Here is a 20,342-nt window from a genome sequence, read left to right on the forward strand (position 1 = left end):
AAGTGGAGAGGCGTTAGTGTTCAACTTCTGTGCTTCACGAGGAGACCTTGATCCCCCGGGTTCCGGAGATAATCATCGTTCCGGATGATTCAATCGTTGTAGCTGCTCATCTTTCAGAGGGATCTGATAGGGAGCGATGGGAGTAGACTCTGTCGTGATGGAATCGCATCGACATATTCTTCGAGAGGCGAGAGGTTCCAGTCGTTGCTCGTCGAGGTCGCAAGAGCAAGGTGGGTTCCAGGCAAGAAGCTAGGGTGGATCGATCGCCGAATAGAAGGCCATCGATGACTCGGCCGAAAGTTGAGATCCCTCTCCCCCCAGCCCCCTATGATAGAAACGCAAGGTCCGTCTGTCAGTTCGCGCCTTATCTTCAGTCCTCAATTTCCCTCTGATTATGCGCGCAATGTGAGATAGAAGGTAATTTTGAGACCGTGACTTTCCTTGATGAGTTTTGCTACATCCTCGCTGAATGCCTGTTTCCGAAGCTTTCAGAAGGCGATTGTGCTTCTTTCTGTTCAACGTTTCCGTTATACCTCCGATCTCCAAATTTTGGCCTTCTCCCCGCGATCGCTACCCAAGGAGGTTGAATGTATGATGTGAAAATCGAGACTCGGATACGAGCAAGTCGCTCCTGCCAACTTTAAATTTCAGAAACCGGGCATAGTGTTAGCGACTTCACGGGACATAATCCGATGCCAAAAAGCGCGGTTGGGGACCGAAAAAAGATGAACCATCCCAAGCTGCGTGCGGGAGCGGATGAGTGTCCCATCTGAGCCTTGAGTCAGATATAGAGTCAATGTCGGCGGTAAATCACATTCTGCCAGGTGATAAATTTCGATTCGAAGAAATGGCAGCTTTCTCTCGAGCCGACTCGGCTTTATCCTAGCGGACGTCTCGATATTCCTCTTGACCTCCTCTCATGCTTCCGCGGAAGAATGCAGTCGAGAGGCGGCGTCATCTCGAGCGAGAACTATTCACGGAGATTAGAAAGATGTTATTTTGCTCTCTTAGGGGCGTGAACGCTGCTCAAACTTCATGAGCGCTCTCGGATGCCACACTGCGAGCCATGTCTTAATGGAATTTGAACTCTCCGCGTCGTCGTGGAATTAGCTCCGCCAAGCTCCACTCAATCGGGAGGAAAGCTCGCGAAGCGTTCCGGGCTCTCGGTCCCCGAGAGTTCTGCTTCCAATCCTCAAATATGTAGAGAGGAGATGACAACGCTTTTTTAGGAACTCGAATAGCAACAATTTATTCTTCCACCTGATAAGCTTCGTTTGACTAGAAATATCGATGACAAGTCTGAGCACCGACAAGATCGACAAAAAGTCAATAAATACTTTTCGTTACACGTCACCGTCCGTATCAACAAGCGTCTACGGCTTCCACTATCGATAAAAATGCAAATATTGCAGCAATTTCGGCGACACGCTCGAAAACTCGAAAAGGAGGATACGGGGCGAAGATGAAACGAGCAACGGGTGATAATGATTCGAAGGTCCACAACGAAAACTCAACCTTGAGCAGAGGCCGCGAGAGCGCTGGTAGGATCACTGGGAAAAAAAGAAACGCCCTCAAGAACGGACATGGTCATCGTCGGACTCAGGCATGAATTTTCGTCCTTCGTCTGGCCCGATTCCTCGCTTTCAGGCTTTCAGCATTATACGACGTCACAAGGGGAACGCAAGGTACTCTATCAAACGGAATGGGAGCCGGCTACGATATTACGGTTGTTATCACTTATCATCACTAACTCTTATCTTGGGAGCGTAGACATTCTATCACAATATCTCCGATATTCACATTCGTTTGTACACTCTACTTCCACGGGGAGCGCGGAACTTCTGCGGTTTCGCCGTAAATGCTCTCAGAGCCGTGTCCCCGATTCTAGTCCAGGCATCAATGCAATCGAGTACGCGAGCTCGCATGAGTGGGATGATTTCCTGGTGAGAGAAGCTTCGCTCGTGATGATGATATTTTCCTGCTGCCGTCGCCCTCACACACGTGCTGTTGTTGCGAGGCTTGTGATTTTTTCATAATGTTTCATTGAGGAAGTGCATACACAGCTGGTGATCACGAACATCGCCCCAACCACCGTTGGGTCTCTGGGCTTTCAGTGGTCTTTCTAACCCTCGCTGCACACGGAGGCTTTTAGGGAAAAGAAATTCTCCGGCGGACTCGATGGTCCGTTGAGCGGCCAAAGTTAATCGAGACTGATCGCAGTTTTTGCCTGTAATGAAATTGCGCGTTATTCCTGAGTGAATATTCGTTGGTGGATCGGGCAGCGTCGAGCGGGAGCCAGCGAGTCAGATACACTCAGAGCTAATTTGCCGGATTAATGGTTCGCGAACAGAGAGATTGCTTTCTGCAGTATACCTAGTCGTTCGGGCTATTAGAGAGAGAGCGATACGTCCCACAGTCGATTGCCTGATGCGATAACCTTGGTTCCTACATCCAAGCGCATTCACCCAATAAATCCATACCTACACATGAAAGTCGACTCTGGCTGTGCGCTTGCTGCTTAGCTAGTCAAGCAGGCCCGCCAGCAAGAGCTGCATCAGCACCATCGTACTCGAGTACCACACGGATCGCCGCAACTCTAGCCCTGGACGAAACGCACCGGTGCCTCTTCTACTAATGTAATCTAATTTTAGAAGCTCAGTTCGCCAAACGGATCAATGTAGCTGCCCGTGTGGCAACTACCAATGTATTTGGGAGAAAAGAACGCGTCAGAGCGTGCGACGGATGTGGAAGCTCCGCCTGACCTTTCAACTGACCGCCTTTCCCCCTGTCGGATGCCTTCCGTACCAAGGCCTCGGAAGCTCCGGCCGTACACCGATACGAAAAGACTGAGAGGGCATATGGTCGCTCGTTTTGCTCACCTTTGTGATGCACACCACATTCGCCGACGTGAAAAACTCTAGTCGTTCGCACGACCATGGCTTGGAGTGGCTTCTCTAAACAAGTCATACTGACTCGATATAGAGACCAGTCCCAGTTGTAATCATCGTAGGTGCAAAACGTCTGTGCACAACGGTCCCGAATCGATTTCCAGAGATCGCGGTATACAACCATTCCCATATTGTGCCTCGACGAAACCCACTTTATCATGTCGACAGTTGGGCTGAGCTGACGGTAATTGTTTGTTTTCACATAGGTGCCCATAACGAAAATCCGACATCCTGGACAGGCGGTCGGTTGCGCGTTTTCCATCAGGCGGAGCACGTGCAAGAGGTCCGGCGCCACGTAGTGATCCTCCTCCAGAAAGATGAATGGACCGCGATGGAACATGGTGACGTTCAGAGCGTCCATGACTCGATTGATTTTCCACCACCAATGGTGTTTGGTCTGGCAGAATTTCCCTTCCCGATAGTGGCCGTGGAGGTCGGGGAATCCGTAGTTCTGACAATGTATCGCCTCGGCTTGATCCTTCCTTATGTCTCGGGGACAGTCGTTTGGATGATCTCCAGGGAATCGATTCGGTTCCAGCTGGATCGAATTCGGGTAGAAAATCTGCATCATTTTCGTGAAAGTGACGATTTTTGGCAGCTCTTCGATGAAGCTAGTCTCATCGTAGAAGTCGTGTGAGAATATGAGCAATGTTCGATTGATTCCTGGCACGGTGCGCAGCGAGGCGATGAGACCCTCTAAATAGGTCCACCGGTTGTGAACTTGTATGACGATCACCGGGTCGTTCTCTGTCAGAGGTCCATACAGATCCTCGTTGTGGATTTCTTGAATCCTATTCAACTCGGTAACGTAACTTCTAACGTAGGACGACGGTTCGGGGCTTGGCGAACGTAAGCGGATTTTTTGCGGAATGACAGAATTCGACAGTAGTGACGAGCCATTGTGGCGCAGTTGGGACTGAGTCCCCGGTGCGCTGTTGATTTGGTCTGAGTTGTCTCGGATTTGATACCAGATTAAGCACGTGAAGCAAATCGTGATGGCGACTTTTGATAGCAGCAGGGTGTAGTTCCGGCGGAGCCTCATGCTAGAAAAGGTCAGCCAAGGGCCGCGGGCCCGCAGCTGGGCCTTCCATTTGCCTGCAACATGAATAATTCATCAAAGTCGTACAAATTCACTCATCACGGACAACAACACTCATACGTGGCCCCTCGTTCACGGCGACCCATCCTCGTATGCCCCCCCTGGCAGGGTAACGGAGACAAATTCATGCAATGCTCGATTCATCCAGTGAGCTCGAGGGATTTGACGACAGCCTAGAACAACCGGGGACGGACAAAGCGCCCCGAAGTGACCGCACAGCCAAAAGCGTACAAGCAGTATCCGCCTAGCATGGTTATTCCGAAACTCCGGAAGACTTGACGTTTCCAACCTCTCGTCGCGAGGTCCACTTCAACGACTCGGCCGAACTGATCTTGTGTCTATCCGTCGGGATCATGATTGAGCTCCTGTACCAAGAGCCGACGCCTTCATCGCGAGGTCGGACCTTTTCATTATTTGTTTGTCCTCCGCAATCCTCCGCGACGAAACTGCTATAGCGGGAGTCTGGATTCCCTATCAAAGGAACTCACTATGTCTCACGCCTCGTCGACCTCTCGATGAAATACAAGACGTCCGACGGGGTCCCGACTGGCATCGATATGCTGGAGCCCGTACTAATGCACTCCCATTTCTGACCAGCTGAATATTCGTGCGGCGCCGCTGGTGACATCGTCGTCGTCGGACTGAAGTCTCCGCGCAACGTATCACATGGTTGGGGAGCTCTGAGAGGTGATCAGACTAGCCTACAAAGCATGACGAACGCTGCTGACTTCACCGTGTTCGGTATGCTTGCACGAGATTTGAAATCGACAGACCTTGTCTGAAAGCGACACTGGATGGTACATCGTCGAATTCATGTCTGTTAAGTGTCCGTGAACGACTCTCTCCATCAGCTGACAGGTGCTCTACGATGAGACATGCTGGTCCAAGAGTACCAGGTTGCCAAGCGGAATATTCCGCTTGGTCTCCAGAGAATCGACATCGCAGCAAATGGGAGTTCACTACTGAGAGATTTTCGTGTGTTTAGTCCAGACCCACAAACAGGTGAAGCTTGGGAAAATATTATCCGAACTGACCCTTGCCGACGGAAGCCGATTCCGTGACAATGGAAAGTCGTATCGCTTGAATCGTTTCCATTCAACTCTAGAACCGTCGGTGGTGGCGTCACAATCGACATTGAAATCGAGCGAAAAGTCATTTAAAATCAATGTAGTGTCCGTCGGTTTCGGTTTTTTATATCATCTGTCCTCAAGTTGACACAGCTTTTGCGGGCAACACCAAAAATCTCGTGGTGAGAGCCCATGTGACTGTCCGTCTGTTTTTTGCAAGATTCCACGTGCTGAATCACTGTCTCAGTGGCGCTCTGGAAACCTCCACCACCCCTGAACTCCGACGGCTGAAGTTCACTCTAAAAATTGACTTGCCTGCGCCGAACGACGACGGCATAGTTATTAATTTATCACGGTCATCAGAGAGGCCTAATGAATAAATCGGACGCACGGCGTCAAGCGATAGAGCTTACACTCAGTATTCCAAGAGCGTTCCACGCGGTTTTAATGATTCTCTGAAGCTCTTCCCGGTGGCTGAGAGCATTCACACCGAGTTCTCAGCACGCACTCCTCAGAGAGAATTTACGACGTACGCAGGTACCGAGGTAATTAGGTTTCGTCGCTCGTTGAATGCATTCCCGGTCTTCTTGTGCGTGCGCTCAGGAGCTTCCCCACAAAGGAAGCTTGCTCGAATGAATAGGATTTCTGCAACTGTGTCAAGGACCTGTCGATCCCCGACGTCCCAAGCACATTACGAGATGGGCGAGTAATCACGCTGAAGAAATGTCGGAGCAATATCCCGAAAATTAGCGCTGTTCGCCTCCCAGAAGTAGCAATGACGGTTTTTCGAGTTATTCTCGATAACAACGCCGAAGAGAAAGCCGATGGCTTCGCCGACGGTTTTCGACGAGGTAAGTAGGACAATGGCTCTGTTGACTTCTCCTGGAGAGCTAACTAGGCACTGATCCGGGCAACGAATGGCTCAATTAGAGAACAGCTGCGTGGACGAAGTCGACCGTAATCCTTCCCAACTCCTGCCGAGAATCCCGCTGTAGCAGCGACGCGACGTTCCCTCTGAGCCAAGAGAAGTTTCCCGACGGAGGATTTTCTTCATCTCTCAGATGCAGTTTCGGGAATCGATCCCCACCTTTACCCTCGTCGTCACGATCACGATTCATGATCGTCATTCATGACGGAATTGGCAGTGTAAGTGAATCCGGGTAACGCGAAAATCTTGAGACTCTCGAGTTCAAGCCGCGTCAGTGAAATAATGATTGTCGCTGCGCAGCTCAGCGGGCGAGACGAGGAGCTCTTCCAGAGATCTGACAAGGGCGACACGAGACGTTACGTTCCTGATTCCATTCGACGGTAGAACGCGGAGCGAATGCCCGTGAATTGTGAGCTCACAAGAGAGATCTCGGAGCAGAGGCGACACAACGCGACGGTAGAACGTTCCCGCTCTGCGGAGACGACCCGTTTGGTTGAGGATGATATAGGGGCTTGTGCATCATCATACTTCATCCTCGTTGTTCATTCGTTCCAATGAAACCCATAGCTAATCGAACCGAAATCTTAGCAACGCCCCTAGCTCCGTCGCGAAGGGATTCTGTGCTGGCGAGCAAGTCTAATTCTATAATACTCTCGACTCCGCGAATAGGTCCGTCATCGTGACCACCGCGCAGCAACGTCTCACACTGCGGTCGGGCGAGAGCCCTTTCGAGATTGCGGTTTCAAAGAGTCCCTCTCGATGAGTTCAAAGAAAGCGGCCGAAAAATCCCCCCAAATCCGAGGTTCGCGTAGATTCTGGAAATTGCCCCGATCCCGGGCATAGATGGTACTCCATTGGAAGAATTACTGAGAATATGAGTATCCTCACCCGGATGGAATCGAAACATGTCATCCGCAGCGACGACGTAAAATTTCGAGTCTACTGATCTCATCCCACATCGACAGACTCGATCTCTCAATCCTGATGAGCAATTCTTGTCGTTTCCACGCTGTTCGCTCACAGGTGCGCTCGCGGAAACGATCGCTTCGCCGGCGCCGTTGTCAGGGAACGCCAGTTAGCCTTAGGTCCCTCCGGAACAAGTCAGCTTTTACGTGAGCTCGTCTCACTACGGAGAATGCGAGATTCCGTGAAGAACAGTACACCAGCTGGCAATGCGGCGAGCTGAGAGAATCACGGAATTCCTGTCCACGCGCCGTGCAGTCAATTCAGTAGCAGAGCTCCCACGCGGGACTGCCTTAGTGACCTCAGGGGGTCTGATGATTATAATCATCTGTTCGAACACCATATGATCTCTTTTTAGCCCCAAAGGATTGTCGCCTCGTCTATGAGGAGCGATCGGGAAAACTTAAAACCGACGTCTCGAATCCACCTTTTGGTCCTCAGCAGGAGTGGAGCTCTGTCCGCGGGAGAACATGGCGTGATCGAGGAACATAAGAAATACTTGGGAGGAAGAGAGCTCCGCTGCGGCTCCAGCAACGCCCTCCTCCCCCGGATGGGACGAGCTTTCGACTCGGGACCGAAAAGGAATCGCGGAATTATTGCGCTTCTACTCTAGATGACCTTACACCGGGACGGAACTCCACAGGCATTTGTACGCTCATTCTTAGCCGATCTTCTATGAGCGCTTTATGTTTGTGCACTGTAAGCTCGTGGATCGACGCTTCTACCAAGACACCGGACACCCTCAATGGGTTTTAGTGAGCTTAACTCGAGAGAGAATAACGCCACCGGCACGTGACCGAATATCTTGGACTGCGACAGACTCCGGATCGTGACGATCGAGTTGAGCCTTCCGCGGGGGCAGAAAATTCTTTACGACGAAACGGAATCCCTGTGTGGCTTAGTCTGCCACGGTAACGAAGGTACCGATTACGATGGGGGGCGTGATGCGACCCTACCGGCTGACACCCGTTTAGCGAAGCCCGGAGAAACTTCTTCTCTCATGTCTCTATGCCCGGGATCTCCGGCGGAGCGAACTGAGACGGGGAGCCACCGCGAGCAACAAATGTGTTGCTCAGATTTCGACAAGTCTGCATGGAACTGTCCCTGTCGCGGACACATTCGACCCGAGCTGATATACCGACGAGAAGCTGAAGCGGCTGGGCCGGACCTGAAGAGGCTTCCAAGCTCTAGGGGAACCGAAACGCGCACCGGCACTGCCATCACATCGGATGGAGAACTTTAGCCAACATGCTCGTGAACGTAGAAAGCCGCTATGGCAGAGAGGAATTTTTAAGACAAGGGTAGCGGTTGATCGAATTAGAGTTCTCACCTCTATCACAGTAGATGAATTCACATCGCTCGCCTTCGTTCTAATTCCGAAGAATATGAACTCGAGCAAGCGCTGCTCACCGCTGGGTGGGCTTCTGCCCTTCTATCAGGTGGTGCTCTGAGCTCGAGGACCGGGGCGCGAGAGAGGCCCTAGGAGAGGATTAAGGGTTAGGGCAAGGAGTGGCGCCAAAACACTGCCGACGTCACTCGAACCGCCCATTCAAACTAAAATCCGATTCATGTCCGATAGCAAAGTGTTACTTGATACTCAAAGCCACCACTGGAACGACTGCGCGGCCTTCCGATGAATGACTCCGGTGGATGTTCCGCCGGAATGTTCTACTGCCAAAATCGCTCTCAAAGCCACCAAGTCGGTTGAGCGATATCCCGACAATCAGCTTGGAGTGGCGGTCTAGAGAGAGACGGCATTTTTCTCCTTGAGCTGTGACATGGGCTTTTTTTCGAGCGCTCAATAGTTGCCCGGTGAATTCCTGGCTCGCGGGACTCTTGCGGTAGATTCAAAGACAGCAGGATCGGTGGTGGGGGAACGGTTTCGGTCACATACTTTGTTCTCGACGGAAAGCTCGAATCGACACCGTTGATTCAATCGAAATTCGAGAATCGAGAACTTTTCGAGGTCGTGTTGACCTAAGGGAACGCAGATTGCAACGATGAGTTCACGAGCCGTGAGGTCCACAGCTGAGCATCGGTCACGGCTGGATCGGCGTTCGAGATGTCAACACGCACTGACAATCGATAGACGCGACTCTTGGAGCGATGTCAAGGCCAAATCTCGAGCCATTACAGCACGCAACGATCGAGGAGAACCGTCCTGAATGAATAGTCCCGCTCCAAGATTAATCCGCCACAGAGACTGAGGTACATGAATTATTAGACGATCGAGAAAGCTGCCTTCCCATATCATCCTTCATCTGAATATGATCGAGAACGCATCGGGATGAATTTGGGCCAGAGATCCCGTTAGTCTCACGCACATTTTCCACGCTCTCGATCTCTCAGTCGAAGGAAATTTCGTCTGTTCGCGGCGTCTCTCTAACCGTTTGTCACAAAACGCGAGCGCGTCGGGGATTCCCCACGACCCTCGGACCTCCGTCTATTGACAGGAACGTGAGCCGGGTCCTGATACCACGCTGTCGGGCTCTAATCGAACTGTTCCTGTGACAACATCCGTCGCCGGACAGAACAGGAAGCTATCGATCCGATAGAATACGAACACTTCGGTCATGTCCTACGTGAACTCATGAAGGCGATTTGAGGGCTTGTCAACACTTTGCTGTCGACCGGATGCTGATCACTCGGCGTTCGCAAGTCTCCGACGTTAGTTACCTTTCACACGTGAGAGACTGATCGCCTCGCTCCTTCTGCGCGATCCTAACTTTACAGCAGCGAAAGGAACTGAACGTCGATATCTAGTCGGGTTTTTAGTCTCACCCTTGGTGGACCCCCGAAAGCACAGCGGCCGGAATATGTGCAGAGGCTGATGGGCCGGAGTTCACAAGGCATCCGATCATATTCCGAAACTCTGAGCCGATGGATGGGAGCTTGCTCAGTTGAAGGAACTCGGTGGACGAAGCTCGAATCATTCTCGTCGACACATCACGCATTGTGAAATTCCTTATCTATGTAGAATCGACGAGGAGCGGTTCATGTCTTTACAGCTAGGAGAGGGGGCTTTCACTCTCAACTCCCTCACGGGCGATTGTTGTACTTACGAATTTCATCGGACTGATGACAGCAATATTTGGTGAAGGGATCGCCGTGGGATCTAGAATGCATCGAGCTCTCTTAGAATCAGAGAACTCCGAAACACAACGACTCTCTAGAAGGAAGTCCGTCCCAGTAAAGAGGCACATGTCCAAAACTGTCATTTTATTCCTGTATCCCACATAACGACTAGTTTATCGTAGAAAGAACAGCTTACGATGCGCTGATTATCCCTCCAAGCGACGCCGTAACACATGGATTCGTGTCCCTTGAATGTCGAACAGACTTCAAGCGTATCTCGTTCGACTATGAAAGCTCCAGCGTACATTCCGGCCAGAGCGAGAAAGCGCGGACTCGATGGATTTTTCTTTATCCGCCAAATGCCTCCTCCGAGATTTTTCTCAAGCAAGGGTTGCTTGATATTCCGCAGATCGAATTTGTATATTTTGTCTTCGTATGTCCCAACAAGAATTCCGTTCTCCTCGAGATCACGCTCGATGGCGGTCACTCCGGCGTCGAATCGTCGCATCACCCTGTTCCCATTCCCCTCGGAGCAGCGGAGAGTACAATCGTCTCCTCCCGAGAGAGTTCTGTCATCCATGGCAAGTACCGCCCAGGCTTCGTGCTGGTGAACTTTTCCGCAGGATAAGAGTTTCACCACGCTTTCAGTGATTCGGAATTCCCTCACACTACCACTGCTGTAAGCTGCCGCCACTCGGTCATCGCCTCGGCTTGAAACTGATAACGTTATATCGGACGCAATGCTCTCAGAGGAGCTGAGCAGCTGGATTTCATCTTCTGCGGTCACACGGCCCACGTTTACGCTTCCGTTTGCTAAGGGAGCTATAAAGCGATCCCTCTCTGTGGGGAAGAATTTGATGTCTAGAACTCCAGCCGGCGCCTCGATGCTCGAGAGTTTTTCGAACGACTCCTGGGACGTTCTGAACAGACTCAGCGAACCCTCTCTCGAACTGTTCGAGCTTTCGTCGAGTTCGTAAGTAGCGACCAGGAACCTCGCATGATCATCACAGAATTCCACAGCATCACAATTCAATGGCATGGAGCAGCGATGGAGCTCGAGCGCGTGAACCATCGCTTCCTCGAGAAATGTAAACGATTAGCTCGACGGGGACAAGATACTCCAAAGATCCGACACGCTTCAGGTCGCTGGCAGCCGTACATAGGATACAGAAATTGATAAGCCGGGAAGCTTCGCGCGGCTGACGGACGACTACAACACCGGCTGTTCCCGTTCAGATGCGACGATTTCGAGGGGAAGGGAGCGGCGCGAATATTTGAATGAGACAAATCTGACGCCAGCACTGAGGAGCAAAAGCAGCTACTGAAGGGAGATCGAGGATTCCAGACGCCCTAGGCGGCACCGTGATGCCTCCCGTTTGTGCAATTTAGCGGGTCATCGATTGATGCTATTCACAGCAACAAGCTACTGCCAAGTCGAACTTCTCTGAATGGCGAGAGCTCTCTGAAATTGATCTTTGCCCAACTGGAAAATTCTCCGAGGAGCTGTATTCGGAATGGTGAGGCGTTGTCGTAGAATGTCTTTGCTGCCTGCGACGGAGCACGAAAACCAATCGACCTGATGCATCATTTTTTCCTCCATGCTGTTTAATGATTGCTAGAACTCTCATTCGCTCGCCTCGAATATTCGTCGGAAGGTTCCGTAGTAGAGACCAGCGGGATTCACCAACTCAAAGAGGCATAGGAGTCATGAGTTTCGAACAATTTCTTTACTCTGTTAAGAATGTACAAGATACGCTCCTACTGAAGCCAACGATACATCTCGCTCAACAAGTTATTATTTACAGATTGCCGACATAGGAACAAAACTCAGTACTGAGCGAGAATTGTCCGTCCTAGGATCCTAGACTGAGTCGCCCCTGAGTGAGACTAAGTAAGTATAAAAAACGAGAGAGCTCAATGAAATTCGCCGCCTCTCGGAGTCGTCCAAGCTCGTACTAACTCCGGAGTGCTGATATAGAAAGAGTGTAATCATTTGTTAGGCGCGATCAGGCTCACGAGGATCCAACAACTCTGGGCGCTCTCGATGAAGGCATCGCAATCCAGCTTCACAGAGAGCTGCCGAAATCGACAACAAGAGGTTCCGGGCAATCGATTTGTATATCCGCGAGCGCCTGATTCAGAGACGCAGCGATATTTTCTATTTGATGGAAGTCTTTCTCGGACATCGCGGGCCAGTAGAGCACCTTCGAGAGGTCGGAGTCCTGCTCGCGAAAAAGAAGATCTGGGTGTGAGCAAATGTTTAGAATAGCCGACGCTTCCCCATCTCGGAAATCGCGCTCCTCAGCGATTGGGATTCCCATACGTACCTGTAGGACACATGGTCGAGCCTTCTTCTGGTAGGGTGTTCGCGATAGAAGTTGGTCAACCTTGTAGTGATACATCTTGGCACGCTCGCTCGTTTCCACGCTGTCCATATAATGACCTAGGGTCCGTATATTGATGACATGACTGCGGGTAAAGAGGAAATTTCAGAGTCTCCGTCTGGCTTCCAGGAATGGCATTCGGCCCCGAACTATTCGCCTCAGAGCCCCGGAACTACTGGTTTCGGAAATTCTTGCAAGACTCACGCCATCGTGTTCTGCAGTATCCGATTGAGATGGCTTTGGTCTTCATCTTCGACTTTATTTGTGGATCCGTAACTCTCACTGAAAGCGATAAGATGATGGTTCGGTATTTGATGGCCGCTTAATTAAACGAGCACTGGAGTCCGAGTCCAAAGATGAGATGGAATCCACTCACTTATAAGATTGCTGAATGGATACCGAAGATACAGGATTCGCGAGAAGTCCTCGAGTATCCGATGCTTCGCCCTGAAACGAGGAGTTTTTGAGACTTCTTCGCGACAAGACAGTCGGATAGAGAAGGGTGCCCCCAATGATGAGGGAACGGCTGTCGACATGGAGTCCAAGCAGCCATCGTTAACGCAACGCCCCTCACGGGCTCCAGCTGTTTTCCCGATCGAGTTTCCTCCCGGTCTCCTATCACGCGAGGAGTCCCGTAGACGATACCTCTGGTGGGAGGAAACAGAGGAGCGACTTCCAGCATGGCATCTTGGACCTCCCGACGATGTAGACGATTGCCCCGCTTGGGTACCCGGCAACAGTCGATCATTACTCATGTGGATAATCCTCGACAGATAAGAGCCCATGTAGCCATCTCACCTGAGCATTCTTGTCTTCGCCACAGCAACAGTTCCCCATGTTGATCGGGGTTGAGAGAGCTTCTGCACCAACAGTAAACCCCTCAGGCGCGTCTTGGTGAGCTGTCGATGACAGAAACGAGACTTCTCCACAGAAACTTGGACTGCCTCTCTTGCAGGAGCTGTCCACAAAGTAAACAGCGAGACATTAAAACCCGACCTGAGCATTTTCAACTCGCCTAAGGTAAACAAGAGATCCGGATTTCTCGCCAGAACCTGTCCTGATCTGAGCTGACCGTAATTTACTTTCGGAAGGAATCGTACCCTCTCGGTGTCTCGATTTGCCGGCGACTCGAGCTCTAGACCGATTTGAAACACAGCAAGCCTTCCCGGTTTCCGAATGAGCACTGGATCGAACCGCTCAGAATTTAGCGTGTGGATAGGTGACCGATTCTCGTCGTCCAGCGTGCCGGAGAAAAGAGACGCGCGTGTTGCTGATATGCGGCATTTATTGAGAGTTTGTAGATCACCGCTCAGATTCCGTCTCAACCACAGCAGCGTCTGGTAAGAAAGAGAGCGATCGTCGACGAGTTAACGTTGAGAAACGTATCCCTAGAGATTGGAGAATCGCCGATCTCCCGAACCGAGCCGGATTCGCGCTCAGGTACTCCGTGGCTGCAACTCGACTCGTACATTGAGGAATTCTCGCCGATTCCTTCTCTGCGTCGAGTGGAAATCCTCGAAGTCAGCAGCTTCGAAAGTCAAAATGTCCACGGCCGCGTTAAATGTGGTAAAGTTAACGCGGGTCCCGGGACACCGACTTCTCTGGACCTTAGCTCGGCCTACCACGCACCAAACACGTCCGAGTCCTCCACCCGCTGCCGTGCCCGTGTTGCCGAAAGTCGCGCTGAAGAAACCCATTCTTCCGTGGACGCTCCATCGGGCTTATAGCACCGTGCCGAAAGAGAGCGAAGAATACCATAATATCATACAGAACTCGGAAAAAGCCTCGACCGAGGGCGAGAAACATGACTTCCAAGCGGAAACAAGAATGCTCCTGGACATCGTTGCGAAGAGTTTATATTCCGACAAGGACATATTCGTGAGGGAGCTCATTTCGAATGCCTCAGATGCCCTGGAAAAGTTCAGGTGAGCAGGTTTCCTAGGAACGGGAGCGGAATTGACTCCAGCAGACTCGTGCATTCGATGTGCTGGTCGAGCGTCGATTCTTCATTAAGAGAAAGTTTACTCCCCAGATATCTGAGGCTCACCGAATTAGCGGAAAATAAAGAAGCCCAGGAGGCGGCGCTTGAAATCCACATCGCCACCGACAAGCAGGCCCGAACCTTCACCATTCAAGACACGGGTGAGCTTTCCGGACAAGATAACTCCTTCGAATTTTTACGCTTGACGTAAATTAATTTCACTCGGTCCATTCCTGCCCCATATCTCACACAAATTATCTCCTTCGCAGGAATTGGAATGACCCGCGAGGAAATGATCAGCTGTCTCGGGACTATTGCCCGATCCGGGTCAAAGGAGTTCCTCAAGGAGAATCTCGGCAAAGGAAATACCGACTCGATAATCGGACAGTTCGGTGTCGGTTTCTACTCAGCTTTCATGGTGGCAGACAAAGTCGAGGTGTTCTCTAAGAGTCGCAAGAGTGACAAAGCCTACAAGTGGACAAGCGATGGCGACGGCTCGTACGAGATCACTGAGGCCGAGGGAGTGTTGGAAGGAACCAAGATCGTCCTACACCTCAAGACGGATTCCCGGGAATTCGCAGACGAGGACAAAGTTCGAGAAATAATCCGAAAGTTCAGCAATTTCGTCGGAAGTCCGATCTATTGCAATGGCAAGAAAGCTAACCAATTACAAGCTGTCTGGCTCATGGACCCGAAAGAAGTCACCAAGGAAATGCATAACGAGTTCTACAGGTTAGTAAACTGTCGATCATGTCATTTAAGAATCTCCAGACTCATAGTGGTTGATCCGAAAACCACATGGTTGATCCTCAGACTTTCCTCGCGTCATCGTTTCCTCCCATTGTAGATTCGTATCCGGAGCCTACGACAGTCCTCGCTTCACGCTGCACTTCAAAACAGATGTCCCTCTGCAGCTCAGTACCTTACTTTATGTACCAGAAAGTAAACCCGGCATGTTCGAAATGAGTCGTGATTCGGAGAGCGGAGTGGCGTTGTACTCCAGGTCAGTGGACCGTAGCGTTGGTTGTAGCCAAGAACTGGATCGAGTTTGTTTCTGTCGTTTCTTCAGAACAAAGAGGAGATTTATAACGACCATCATCCACCATCCACAGGAAGGTGCTCATAAAACCCAAGGCTGAGATTCTACCCAAGTGGCTCCGATTCGTGAAGGGCTGCGTCGACTCCGAGGACATTCCTCTGAACCTGTCTCGTGAGCTTCTGCAAGATTCTGCGTTGATCCGAAAGATCAGAAGTCTCATCACCTCGAAACTGATCCGACTCCTTCAAGACAGCATGAAGAAGGATCCTGCGTCCTACGAAGAGTTCTACACTAACTACAATGTTTTCCTGAAAGAGGGAATTCTCGCCTCAAACGAACAATCTGAGAAAGAAGATATTGCCAAACTGTTGCAATTCGAGAGCTCCACGCTCGAACCGGGCCAGAAGACCTCGATCTCCGACTATCTCGGCAGAATGAAAGAGGGCCAAAAAGACATCTATTATCTGGCAGCACCGAGCAGACAGCTTGCCGAGAACTCGCCGTACTTCGAGGGTGTGAAGAAGAAGGACGTCGAAGTGCTCTTCTGCTACCAACCGTACGACGAGCTAGTCCTCGTGCAATTACGGAACTTCAAGAGTAAAGCCGTGATCTCAGTAGAGAAGGAAATGCGTCGTGATGCGGAAACCGAACCCATGGCAACCGAGTCGATGAAAGAGCTGTCGGAATGGTTGAAGACCACGCTCCAACCAAAAGTGCACAAAGTCAAAATGACCGGCAGACTGAGCGAACATCCGTGTTTGATATCTGTTGAAGAAATGGCTGCGGCGAGGCATTTCGTGAAAACATCCCTGTCCCAATTCAGCGAGGACGACCGTTACAAACTCCTGGAACCTACTCTGGAGCTAAATCCAACCCACAGCATCATCTTGAAGCTCACAGCGCTCAAGGATTCGAATCCGTCACTGGCCAAGAAACTTGCGGAACAGCTGTTTTACAATGCCATGGTTTCGGCGGGTCTGGTCGACGACCCGCGAACAGTGACTGCTGGTCTGAATAGCCTCTTGAACGAATTGTTGGAGAAGCATTGAAATAGGCGCGGACGGAAGCGACTAGAATCATCTCATCCTGGGGCAATGCAATGAAAAAAACATTCTCCCTCTCTAAGTAAAACGAATGCCTGGCTGAGACCCCTATTCCCTTACGAGCAGACCCTGGCTCGCCTGGGTGGACGGTTGAAGTATTCTGCGGTTGTATGTGTAATATCCACACGGATCGTTCTCGAGAAGGCGTAGCGGAAACGACGGACAAAAAACTTAGGAATAAATGATGTTTTTCGAAGGTACTGAAACGAGCGTTTTGATTCTAGGCGGCTTAAGCATGACGATGCGGCTAGAGACAGCAAACCTGCATACGAGAAAACCTACGAGGTAATCACCTCCTGTCTCACATGCCTGATTTGATCGCACATATGACGAATATAGCTGAATAGGACCTTGTTCGGAACCAGAAAGGCTTCTATGTGGAGCTCGGTGGGATGGGGGAACCTATTTCACCATTCAAATGTTTTCCGTGCAGGTCGATATGTCCGAGTTCCCCACTGACTTCGTGAGAAATTTCGGCATCATCGCTCACATAGACCACGGCAAGAGCACCTTATCTGATCGGCTCCTTGAATTTACGGGGACCATAGGGAAAAGCTCTGACAACAAGCAGGTTTGATTTCGCTCGATCATGAATGACCATGAGCAGGGTACTCCTCGATAGCTGACCTCGAGTACATGCAATGGCCCCACATCGTGACCCTCTTCCAGGTTTTGGATAAGCTGCAAGTAGAGCGAGAACGTGGAATCACCGTCAAAGCTCAGAGCGCCTCGATGATATACAAGAAGGACGGACATGACTACCTGCTTAATCTCATCGATACTCCGGTAGTAGACCAATTCTTGATTCGGCCACTATGACCATCGCTATCGAGTCGCTATCGATGCTGATAGAAATTCACTCCACTCCAGGGTCACGTCGATTTCAGCTACGAAGTTCAACGGTCATTGGTCGCTTGCCAGGGAGCAATACTTCTGGTAGACGCGAACCGAGGCGTACAGGTCAGCGGCGCCTAACTCTTCTGACGCAGAGGGTTTACGTCAAGAATTTGCTTCCTCATACGTCTTCCTCCTCTTTTTAGGCCCAAACGGTAGCTAACTTCAACCTCGCCTTCTGCTCAGAGATACAAATCCTGCCTGTGCTGAATAAAATAGATCTGAAGAACGCTAAAGTTGAAGAAACTTGCGCCCAAATCAACAATCTTTTCGGATACGCACCAGAAGAAATTCTGAAAGTTTCAGCAAAAGCCGGTACCGGTGTGCCTGAATTGCTCGACGCATTGATAGAACGGATACCTCCGTGAGTTCCAGCTGAGATCGAACGCGAGCTCAAAGCCGATTGACACTCGTATTGATCTTCGATAAGCAAGTTGCTCCCTTTGTGTGCAGGTTCGTCACAGGAAGTCCTCTTAGGCGCTTCTGGTGTAATTATTGAAAAAAATTCTTCTAGGCCCAGCGGGGATCTTGAGGCTCCCTTCCGCGCTCTTCTCATTGACTCTTGGTACGACAAGTATCGGGGAGTCATCATTCTCATCGTTGTCAAAGACGGAAGTCTCAAAATCGGCGATGAGTTCATAAGCCACAAAACGAAGCAAAGTTTCACCGTCCGAGAAATCGGTATCATGTTCCCCGGGGAAACTCCCGTCAAAGAATTGTGAGCTACGACATCAGGGGCCGGCATCCCCCATACTAGTCCGAGGGACTATCTCCTTTCTGATTTTCATCCTTCGATCGCTCAATCGTTTTTTTTCTGTATATCGATTGAACGCCACCATGTTCTTCCTGTATCGCTCCAGGTTCGCGGGTCAAAGCGGCTACGTCATCGCAAGCTTCAAAGCATCGGCAGAAGCGTTCATAGGAGACACGCTGCATTCCAAGGCGATTCAACCGGAGAGTCTCGTGACGTTGCCATCGGCAGAACGCTCGAATCCAATGGTTTTCGCAGGTATGGAAGCTGGTCGAAGGATGATCGGGGCGTAAGATCTTCTCCCACGTGTCCCGTAGGCAGTCGGGAGCCAATCGGGGATGATCATTGTTCCCACCGAATTTTAGGTGTCTATCCCGAGGACCAGAGTCGAAACAGCGAGCTCAGGAGCGCTATCGAACGTTTAGTTCTGAACGACAACTCTGTAAGAGTCAGCATCGAATCCAATCCCGCTCTGGGTCAAGGCTGGAGACTTGGGTTCCTGGGTGAGTTCCCTGAGGTGTAAGGTCCCATATCAGCAAATCTTCAGAAATTGAAGATTGAAGGTCATGTTCTTTGGGCATGTGATTTTGCCATCTGGCTGACGACGGCCTCTCGATTTGGAGTTCCTGACTCAATTGAGCGTTCCCCAGGCCTCTTGCACATGGACGTGTTCTGTCAGCGCCTCGACCAAGAGTTCGATGCACAAGTCGTAGTCACTTCCCCCAGTGTCTCTTACAAAGTAAGCAACGGATTCCCTCCCTCGATTCGTTCGCTATCGAAGCGGTATATTGACGGGGAGAGATGCTTGAGTGGAATGAATGACTTATATTCGCCAACCCGCCTTCCAGGTCAAAATAAAAGGCAAGAAGAACATAAAGACCTTCGGCTCAGAAATGCTAACGGTGAACAATCCTGTACAACTACCGGACCCGCTTATTGTGGAGGAATACTACGAGCCAATGGCAGAGGGCACAATCATAACACCAGCCCAATATATGCAGGAAGTCGTCAGTCTCTGCGTGGTAAGAGTTTCTCATACATGTATTGAATTGGGAGGAGTACATAAAGTCCTGTGCCGATCGGATGACGCGATGAATCCTCTGGGATTTCCGAAAGCCGAGCGCAATATTGAACGCTTCTTCTCTCCCCCAGTCACGACGAGGGGAACAGAGATCCGTCCAGAATATTGACCAAGACACGGTCTTGGTCCAATTCAAATTCCCTCTGAATGAGATCATAGTGAATTTCTTCGATGAGTTGAAAACCATCAGTTCCGGTTACGCAAGCTTCGACTACGAGGAAACAGGGTATGAGCTGACATCTCTGTGCAAGGTGAGTATAACTGTCGTGCCTGAGCGGGAGTTTCGCTCGGGGAACCTATCTGGACTGGATGACTCGAATTTGGCGTCTCCGATGAGAGTGAACTCTCGGCTCAATTCCGCGATCATTTCTACAGCTCAATATCGTCATCAACGACAAAATCTGCGAAGAGCTCACACAGATCGTGCACACGAGTCGCGCTACGAAAACTGGACGTGCCATGATACTCAAATTGAAAGAAAACATACCGCAGCAGATGTATGCCGTTGCCCTGCAGGCGAAAGTCGGCGCCAAAGTTCTAGCTCGAGAGGATTTGAAGGCACTATCCAAGAACGTCACACAGAAGATCGTGAGTTTCCGTGCTTCTAATCTTTATCGTTCAATTGGGAGGTAGAAGGAGCCGCTCTGGGAATAGCCTGATATTCCGCCGGGAATAACACCCTGATGATTCCAGAAATCCGGGAGCGATCAGACGAGGAAACAAAAATTAATCAGAGCCTACAAAGAAAAACAGAAGAGCGCCAGAATGATCGGAAACATTCTGATACCGAAGGAAGCCTTCATGAAAGTTTTGAAGAACGAGAAATAAAGATTTCGATATCAGTATCCATCGACATAATATATTTAGATTTACATCAAGGCCAGCGCATCTGATTCTGATCATCCACAACAAGACGTATCACTCAACATCGAAAATCGGATGATAAATAATCCGACCCTCGAGCGCCCCCACGGATCTTCGGTTTTTCCTACATAATCCTATAGAACCCTCCTTCGAAGCTAGCTTGGA

The 20,342-nt window shown here is 50.5% G+C and overlaps 5 protein-coding genes across 6 annotated transcripts; 2 read left to right on the plus strand and 3 right to left on the minus strand.

Annotated features, from left to right (window-relative positions):
• Positions 1-1,405: 1,405 nt before the first annotated feature.
• Positions 1,406-9,778, minus strand: Mgat2 (alpha-1,6-mannosyl-glycoprotein 2-beta-N-acetylglucosaminyltransferase). The gene is made up of 3 exons (XM_003740311.2): positions 9,682-9,778; positions 2,880-4,043; positions 1,406-2,227 (listed from the first exon to the last, which is right to left on the minus strand). The coding sequence occupies exons 2-3, from the start codon at positions 3,988-3,990 to the stop codon at positions 2,031-2,033; spliced, it is 1,308 nt and encodes a 435-aa protein (XP_003740359.1). The 5' UTR covers positions 3,991-4,043; positions 9,682-9,778; the 3' UTR covers positions 1,406-2,030.
• Positions 9,779-10,219: 441 nt separating this feature from the next.
• LOC100898021 (diphthine methyltransferase homolog) lies at positions 10,220-11,152 on the minus strand. Its single transcript, XM_003740320.1, has one exon. The coding sequence runs from the start codon at positions 11,150-11,152 to the stop codon at positions 10,220-10,222; it is 933 nt and encodes a 310-aa protein (XP_003740368.1).
• A 638-nt stretch (positions 11,153-11,790) lies between these two features.
• Lamtor1 (Late endosomal/lysosomal adaptor, MAPK and MTOR activator 1) lies at positions 11,791-13,444 on the minus strand. 2 transcript variants are annotated; one of them, XM_003740313.1, is made up of 5 exons: positions 13,110-13,182; positions 12,841-12,911; positions 12,669-12,746; positions 12,408-12,549; positions 11,791-12,302 (listed from the first exon to the last, which is right to left on the minus strand). In XM_003740313.1, the coding sequence occupies exons 1-5, from the start codon at positions 13,149-13,151 to the stop codon at positions 12,147-12,149; spliced, it is 489 nt and encodes a 162-aa protein (XP_003740361.1). In that variant the 5' UTR covers positions 13,152-13,182; the 3' UTR covers positions 11,791-12,146. The 2 variants fall into 2 exon arrangements, with proteins under 2 accessions (XP_003740361.1, XP_003740360.1); XM_003740312.2 differs by lacking the exon at positions 13,110-13,182 and adding an exon at positions 13,263-13,444 and having other exon boundaries at positions 11,964-12,302.
• A 562-nt stretch (positions 13,445-14,006) lies between these two features.
• Positions 14,007-16,744, plus strand: Trap1 (TNF receptor associated protein 1). Its single transcript, XM_003740321.2, has 5 exons — positions 14,007-14,389; positions 14,497-14,606; positions 14,715-15,177; positions 15,293-15,448; positions 15,558-16,744. The coding sequence occupies exons 1-5, from the start codon at positions 14,007-14,009 to the stop codon at positions 16,531-16,533; spliced, it is 2,088 nt and encodes a 695-aa protein (XP_003740369.1). The 3' UTR covers positions 16,534-16,744.
• Positions 16,584-20,158, plus strand: waw (Translation factor waclaw). Its single transcript, XM_003740322.1, has 14 exons — positions 16,584-16,609; positions 16,812-16,872; positions 17,021-17,158; positions 17,257-17,373; positions 17,458-17,547; positions 17,628-17,845; positions 17,996-18,199; positions 18,342-18,490; positions 18,598-18,735; positions 18,883-18,971; positions 19,081-19,254; positions 19,385-19,564; positions 19,689-19,901; positions 20,007-20,158. The coding sequence occupies exons 1-14, from the start codon at positions 16,584-16,586 to the stop codon at positions 20,139-20,141; spliced, it is 1,932 nt and encodes a 643-aa protein (XP_003740370.1). The 3' UTR covers positions 20,142-20,158.
• The last annotated feature ends 184 nt before the right edge of the window (positions 20,159-20,342 follow it).

Source organism: Galendromus occidentalis, unplaced genomic scaffold (assembly GCF_000255335.2).
Source record: "Galendromus occidentalis unplaced genomic scaffold, Mocc_1.1 scf7180000076873, whole genome shotgun sequence".
Classification (NCBI taxonomy): Eukaryota; Metazoa; Arthropoda; class Arachnida; order Mesostigmata; family Phytoseiidae; genus Galendromus; species Galendromus occidentalis.

Bases quoted from the DNA above. Each gene is read 5' to 3' on its own strand.
- Mgat2 (XM_003740311.2), bottom strand. From the start codon at position 3,990: ATGAGGCTCCGCCGGAACTACACCCTGCTGCTATCAAAAGTCGCCATC. The intron at 2,228-2,879 runs GTGAGCAAAACG...ATTTCATTACAG, and splicing joins ATGTGGTGTGCATCACAAAG to GCAAAAACTGCGATCAGTCT.
- LOC100898021 (XM_003740320.1), bottom strand. From the start codon at position 11,152: ATGGTTCACGCGCTCGAGCTCCATCGCTGCTCCATGCCATTGAATTGT.
- Lamtor1 (XM_003740313.1), bottom strand. From the start codon at position 13,151: ATGCCATGCTGGAAGTCGCTCCTCTGTTTCCTCCCACCAGAG. The intron at 12,912-13,109 runs GTATCGTCTACG...TCCTCGTTTCAG, and splicing joins TCTGTTTCCTCCCACCAGAG to GGCGAAGCATCGGATACTCG. The intron at 12,747-12,840 runs GTGAGTGGATTC...TATCGCTTTCAG, and splicing joins TCCATTCAGCAATCTTATAA to TGAGAGTTACGGATCCACAA.
- Trap1 (XM_003740321.2), top strand. From the start codon at position 14,007: ATGTCCACGGCCGCGTTAAATGTGGTAAAGTTAACGCGGGTCCCGGGA. The intron at 14,607-14,714 runs GTGAGCTTTCCG...TCTCCTTCGCAG, and splicing joins CTTCACCATTCAAGACACGG to GAATTGGAATGACCCGCGAG. The intron at 15,449-15,557 runs GTCAGTGGACCG...CACCATCCACAG, and splicing joins GGAGTGGCGTTGTACTCCAG to GAAGGTGCTCATAAAACCCA.
- waw (XM_003740322.1), top strand. From the start codon at position 16,584: ATGAAAAAAACATTCTCCCTCTCTAA. The intron at 17,846-17,995 runs GTGAGTTCCAGC...AAATTCTTCTAG, and splicing joins TTGATAGAACGGATACCTCC to GCCCAGCGGGGATCTTGAGG. The intron at 18,491-18,597 runs GTATGGAAGCTG...ACCGAATTTTAG, and splicing joins GAATCCAATGGTTTTCGCAG to GTGTCTATCCCGAGGACCAG.